Source organism: Capra hircus, chromosome 18 (assembly GCF_001704415.2).
Source record: "Capra hircus breed San Clemente chromosome 18, ASM170441v1, whole genome shotgun sequence".
NCBI classification, from domain to species: domain Eukaryota; kingdom Metazoa; phylum Chordata; class Mammalia; order Artiodactyla; family Bovidae; genus Capra; species Capra hircus.
The window spans coordinates 45,902,546-45,909,143 of NC_030825.1; the positions used below are offsets into that span (position 1 = coordinate 45,902,546).

A 6,598-nucleotide genomic window follows, 5' to 3' on the forward strand; every position below is an offset into this window, starting at 1 on the left:
CCCTTAAATCCTGCTGTTCATTTGAAGCTGCACCATACATATGTTCAAGTTCCCTGAGGTTTGACCTACAGAAAAATCTGAGAATCCAGAAAGAAATGTTTGAGGGTAACTCATCAGTGGTAGCTGATCAGACAGACCTAGAGAGGGTAGAAATGCAGGTGTGTGAATAGTTATAATCAGGGGTACATTCCTTTTCATAGTTGAACTGGAATAAAAAATTTTAATTGTTAGAGATTTGTTTGGAAGGAAGAAATATCTCTCCTGTAAAACAAATATTTCTTTGTGATCTGGAACAGTAACAAGAGAGCATTAAATATTACCATATACAGATCCCTGAGTCACTTTTTTTTTCTTTTTACTTTATTTTATATCCTGCCCTCTTTATTTGAAAAAGTATCCATACTGTTTGCATTACAGGATATTTGTACATGTGTAGCACAGCTTAAATACAGATGGTTCTCCTTTTGGTGTGGTTGTCTGTTGAATAAGGTTGGTTCATGCTCATTGATACCTCTGAGCTGCACCCTGGCTCATTTCTTCAGGTTATATCTAACTATATAGATATTTTTGCCAGTGTTGCCATCTATACCCAAAATACTGCCAGTGTTGCCATCTATACCCAAATATACAGAACTTGTATAATTGTTCAAGAGTATTACATTATAGATACTTAGTTTATAAAAAGCAGGAAAGGACAGGAAAAACTGAATGTGGGTTATTAATAATAGTATAAAATGAGACAGGTGAGTCAGAGATAGGTCTTGCTGGGGGTGATCTCTGGCCTCAGTTACACACTAGTTGGATGTCAGTGGTGTGCTTGTGTGCAGTTGTGGAAGGACATGTACAATGAAATGGAAATACATCAGTTGGTGTCTAAAAGAGGAGGCATAATTAGGGTCTTTTTAATCATATCTTTTAGCTCCCTGGGAACAGAACCCCCCTTATAACATGTAAGTCTTTTGTTTGACTTTCATGTGTTAAATTTTTGTACATGTTTTTGGGAACTCATTACAAAAGCAGGGTGCTGCCTGTGAAGATGGAGGGAAAACCAAGAAGCTATGTAACTCTGCCCCCAAACACTCATCAGAAGAGTGTGTATAGAATCTTTTCATATAGCTGAAGAAAGAATGCCTAAGAATTACACCAGGCCTCACAATTTTTGACTCAAGTTTTCTGCTTTAGGTATAAAAGTTAAAAATTTTTTCCCTGAATTGAAAGGACAGTGTTATTGACCATTTGAATTGAGCTTCGAATACATAAAAACCTATTATGTGTCTTTTTTTAACGCTTTGAAAATCAGAAGCCAAATAAAAGGTGTGTATGTAGTATACGCCTTTCGAGGTTTGAGGACAGTTTCTGTTTGGTGTGCCTTTTCTTTTGTAAGTAGTCATAGCAGTGGTTCAGTGTTACAGTACGCTATTCTCCTTACAGTGAAGACCTAGGAAAGGATGTTGAATTTGAAGTTGTTGGTGATGCTCCAGAAAAAGTGGGGCCCAAGCAAGCTGAAGATGCTGCCAAAAGCATAACCAATGGCAGCGATGATGGAGCTCAGCCTTCCACATCCACAGGTGAGTCACAGCCCCAGCCAGCAGTCACCCACCAAGCAGGACGGTTTACAACAAACTGATTGTCTTATGAACGTTGACCATAAAATAGAACTACTCACAGGACTACTAGAGGTGTGTGTTGGTTCGGCATTGTTTTAATGGAACTTTGAATGTATAACCCATGAAGATATTTAAGACTGGGTAAAATTTTTATAGAAAATACATTGATTTTATTGTTTTTACAACTGGAAATGTCAGTTTACTAGTGCGTAAAGATAGTTCATTCTGAGTAGTACTACTTCGGGATTTTATATGCATGTTTTGGGGGACAGTGAATCAGTGCATCTGACTATTTTGAATGAACAGGTGCTTGGTAAGTACACATTTCAGTTTTCTCAGAACCAGTGACTTTGGTAGAGTGTGTCAGAAGCTCTGTTTCCTGGGTTTTCAGTGTTGGTGCTTTACTGTACTCCAGTGTGAATGTACACTACCTGCACCACCCGCCCCCCCAAACACACACACACCTCTTCGTTCTTTAGTGTCAGGAAGCTAAAAGTTACTCATTTTTTCCTTCTCTATTTTCATTTCTTTGACGCTGTGTCTTTGGTATTCTTTGGAATATTGGTGTGTCTTTGGTTCTGATGTTCTCTGAGCGTTGTGAAAATGAATTTAGTCGTCGTCTAGAGCAAGGTTGCCCAACCTCTGGGCCATCAGCCAGTATCCTATTAGATCAGCGGTGGCATTAGATTCGAAATAAAGTGCGCAACAAATGTAATGCGCTTCAGTCATCCCCAGACCATCCCCCACCGCAGTCCATGGAAAAATTGTCTCCATGAGGTTGGTTCCTGGTGCCAAAAAGGTTGAGGTCCAGACTGCTGGTCTAGAGTGGGCCATGACCCTTCACCCCTGCCCCCCCCACCCCCGAAAAATACAAAGGTTCATCATCCTATTTGGAGTAAAGGACTGGTAGTTTTCAAAAATCATAATTTGCAGCGTGCATTTATTTTCCACCATGTGGGCAGGTTTTTGGAGACTAGCAGTAAGGTAGGTACTGTGCCTTTGACTTGGTGGAATGTCGGGGGTGGGTGACACAATTCCAGCCATAGTGTGAGTTAAGCGCATGCACTGTAGAGCCCCCCTTTGTGGGTTTGAATCGATCCCGTCCTCTGCTGCTACTATGTGACCTTGGGCAAGTCTCTGTACCTCCGTTTCCTCTTCTGGAAAATGGATAATAATGTTATCTTCTTTATAGGGTGGTTGTGATGATTAAATGAGTTGTATATGCAAAGTGCTCAGAACAGTTCCTGGCACATTGTAAGTGCTATGTATATGTTGTTATTGTTGTTGTTTATTATTATTATCACTGCTACGAATATTAGGATATGCACCCTCCCCTTTTCTGTTGGAGAAATAGAAACAAGGAACTGTAACAGTTCCTCTGAATTGTATAATGCTTGTTAAAATTTTTTGTTTTGATTAGGAAAGAAATAGGTGCTTGTAACAGAAAACAGTGAAACAGTACAGAAATATGTAATGTGTAAAGGTTCCCTAAGGGTAGGCATTCGGAAGTTTGATGTGTGTTAGAAGAGTTAGTTTTTCATGTACATAAAATTGTAGTGAGCTTCTGGTCGCCCCCCACTTTTAACCATTTCTTTTCCCTTTTTTTCTGAAATAAGCACAAGAGCAAGATGATGTGCTCATAGTTGATTCGGATGAAGAAGGTCCCTCAAATAATGCTGATATCAGTGAAGAAGAAAGAAGTCGCAAGAGGAAGCTAGATGAGAAAGAGAGTGTCAGTGCAAAAAGGTCACGCATAGAGCAGGCAGAGGAGCTTGATGAGGTTATAGCATTAGATTGAACAGAAATGCCTCTGAATGGAACCTCTTATACTCCATTAAGGCCTTCTGGGCAGAACCAGGTTATTTGTTACGTCCTTTGTTCCAAAGGGAAAAAATTGACACCAGTGACTTGAAGATGATTCTGCTCTCTTTGAAAGCATTCATTTTGCTAGAACTATTAGAAACATTGCAGTATGCTGTATTGAAAGTAGGAATATAGTTTTAAAACCCTTTGAACAAAGTATGTGCATAACCAGTCCATGAGATGAAACAACACAATGCATGTTGCCTTTTTAATGTAAATACCCTTAGGTATCATTTGGCAGTTTTAAAATATTGTGGTTTAGTAAAGTTGATACCTGGTTATAAATATTATGCCTTTATTTTTGGTTAGAAGAAGAATTATTTTTAGCCTAGATCTAACCATTTTCATACTCTTAACTGACTGAAACAGATTCAAAGAAGTATCAAGTGCTATGCATTGAAACTTGTTTTTAAATGTTAACTGGCACTATGTATATTAATGTAAAACAGTTGTTAATTTACTCAAGTTTTCAGCTTGTACTGCCTGGTATGTCTGTGTAAGAAGCCAATTTTTGTGTATTGTTACAGTTTCAGGTTATTTATATTTGATGTTTTGTAAAACTCAAATACAACTATACTGTACTTATGGACCAAATAAATGACATCTGCATACTTGTTATACATGCCTGCACAGTTCATGTTTCTGCTGCCTTACTGGGTTTGTACATTGTATTTGCTGCAGGCATACTATTTTCTTTCCTTTTAGAAAATTAACTCAGAAATGGACATAGATGAGTACTGTTTACCACAGATGAGTACTTTTTAAAAGACAGTTTTTAAAGGCATGTTGCTTTTTAAATGATTGTAAACTGTTGGCCTTCTGTTGAGAACATTCAAGTGATCTTTGCTCAGCCCCAGTAACTTGGAGTCGTGGATTTGAGATTCCACATGGCAAGTCTCCTCCACTCTGGGTGTCCCCAGGTCATCCAGGGCCCTTCTTGCATGTACTCTTCCGGGCCCAACTCTGACCAGCACATGTGGCCAGGCCAGTCCGACGGATCAGCTCTCATATCTCCTGAACCTCCGAACGCCTTGGCCCCTAGGCTGCTCTCCTGCAGATGTGCCTGGAGTTTTCAGATAACAGAAACCCATGAAGCTGTTTGTCCCCGTTCTGTACCTCTGCCTTGGTGTTTTTGGCCACTGTCAATGAAATTTCAACTTGGTAATTCATTATGTTGTTTGCCGTTGTGTAATTCTTACTCTGCCATCCAGCTTACGAAGGTTTCATTTTCCTCCAGAAAAAAAAATTTTTTTTCGAAATTATAGAACTGTGTTACAGATAAAAATGGGATATCCTGAAATACCCTCTCAGAAACAAATTTTGGTTAACTGGTTGGTCACTGATGGTCATCTCCTGTTTTGAAATTTTGAAATCTGAAGAGTTCTCAAGAAAATCTGAATTTTGGAAGTCTCTCCATTCCTTTAAACCTCATCCATCCTGCATTTTTCAACAGTTATCAACAGTGTATTTCTAGCATTTTGTTTCTGTTCTGTTTTCTTTCTTATGTGAATGTATAGTGGTATTAAATGCCAGTGTGATTTGTAGAGATGTGTTTCTCTCTTGGCAGACCAGCAGTTTTCAGTTTTGCAACAACTCTGTTATTACTTTTCCAGCAGTTTCTGTTTTTATAAAATCTGGGTTTACCAGCAAAGCAGGCCTGACCATAGTGGTCTTGTTTAAGTAGACTAAGATCCAAACTGCTACTCTGTCCCCAGAGTGTGGAGGTACTTTAGATCTGGCCTTTGTATTCATGGTTTTCCTATGTGAGTTTTCTCAGTTTATGGAGCCGGAAGCAGGCTCGACAAGCATGCTTCCCGAGCAGCTCCATCCTGAAACAGTCTGACAAACCATATTCCAGCCTCATTGGGAGCAGTCCAGTGACTCAAGTTTACCTAGAGAGTCCATTGTCCCAAAGATCATGCTGCGTACTTGGCAGGTACCATGAAAGGATTTGATGTTTTAATGAGAGCCTGAACCATTAACGGAATAACTGGTCAGGCAAAGATCATCTGTGGATGCAAAACCTAAAAGGCTACTAAGGAACAGAATCTTTGTGGAGTGCTCAAATGTTGCTATATAAACTTGCAAAAGTGAAAAGCTCTCTGTCTTGACAATAGACTGATCTATCATCATTGTAATCAAGTGATCAAACCTGGCATCACTAATGGGACAGCCTGGTATGTGTTTCCTGATAGGAGATGATGATTTGAAGGATCCAACATCTAGGTCCCTCACCCCAAAAAGGTAACTTGAATTTAGCATCTAGAGACTTCCAACTAACAGGAAGCAGAGGGAGTAGAGAAAAGTTAAACATTAAGGGGAAATAATTGGATGAATATAGAATGTGTAACATTCTAGAGCTCAAGTGTAAAATAAATGATTCTTGTGACAATTGGAAATTTGAAAATGGAACAAATTGAGTGATAATGGAATTATTTTCTTAGCTATGGTATTGTTCTTATAGTTATGTAGGCCATTGTCCTTATTCTTGAGAGAGATTAGAGATGAAGCTCACAATACCTACAACTTCTAAATGGCTCAGCAAAATAAAAAATACAGGAAGAAAAACCAAATTAACATTGGATCTCAATGGAGCCTATATATATTGTTTATTGTGCCATCTAACTTTTCTCTGAGAACTTTAATAATAAAAGTGGAGATATATTTTGTATTTTCCTTTAGTGCCTCTGTGACTTTTTCAAGTTTTGTACTGAATATATATCCTGTGATTGGAATCAGAAAAGTAATAAAGATTATTAAAAATGCCAGTTGGAATGAGAAAGTGTTACAGCAATTCCTGGGTTGGCATTGATGAAATCAGCTTTACTCATCCTTATTACTAGGCTGTGACTTAGGAAGAAGTCTCTCTCATTTGATTTTCTAGGGAAGTCAAGAGAACCAGTTGCTTCCAGTAGGTTAGTGGTCCAATGGGAAGCTGCCAGAACACACTTGGTTCGTGATCAATGTTCCTGAAACTCACCTGTTGGTGGCACATATGTCTGAAGTGGACTTGCTCTATGACCCAGTTCAGTCAGCCATCCAGCCATCTCATCCTCTGTTGTGCCCTTCTGCCTTCAGTCTTTCCCAGCATCAAGATCTTTTTCAATGAGTCAGTTCTTCCGCATCAG

General features: G+C 39.0%; 1 protein-coding gene across 1 annotated transcript in view; it reads left to right on the forward strand.

Moving 5' to 3' along the window:
• The window catches only part of UBA2 (ubiquitin like modifier activating enzyme 2), a 31,091-nt gene extending 24,945 nt beyond the window's left edge, over nucleotides 1–6,146 (forward strand). The window contains exons 16-17 of the mRNA XM_018062297.1: nucleotides 1,432–1,568; nucleotides 3,224–6,146. Coding sequence (XP_017917786.1) covers nucleotides 1,432–1,568; nucleotides 3,224–3,405 — 319 coding nt within the window. The 3' untranslated portion in view covers nucleotides 3,406–6,146. The remainder of the gene's footprint in view (nucleotides 1–1,431; nucleotides 1,569–3,223) is intronic.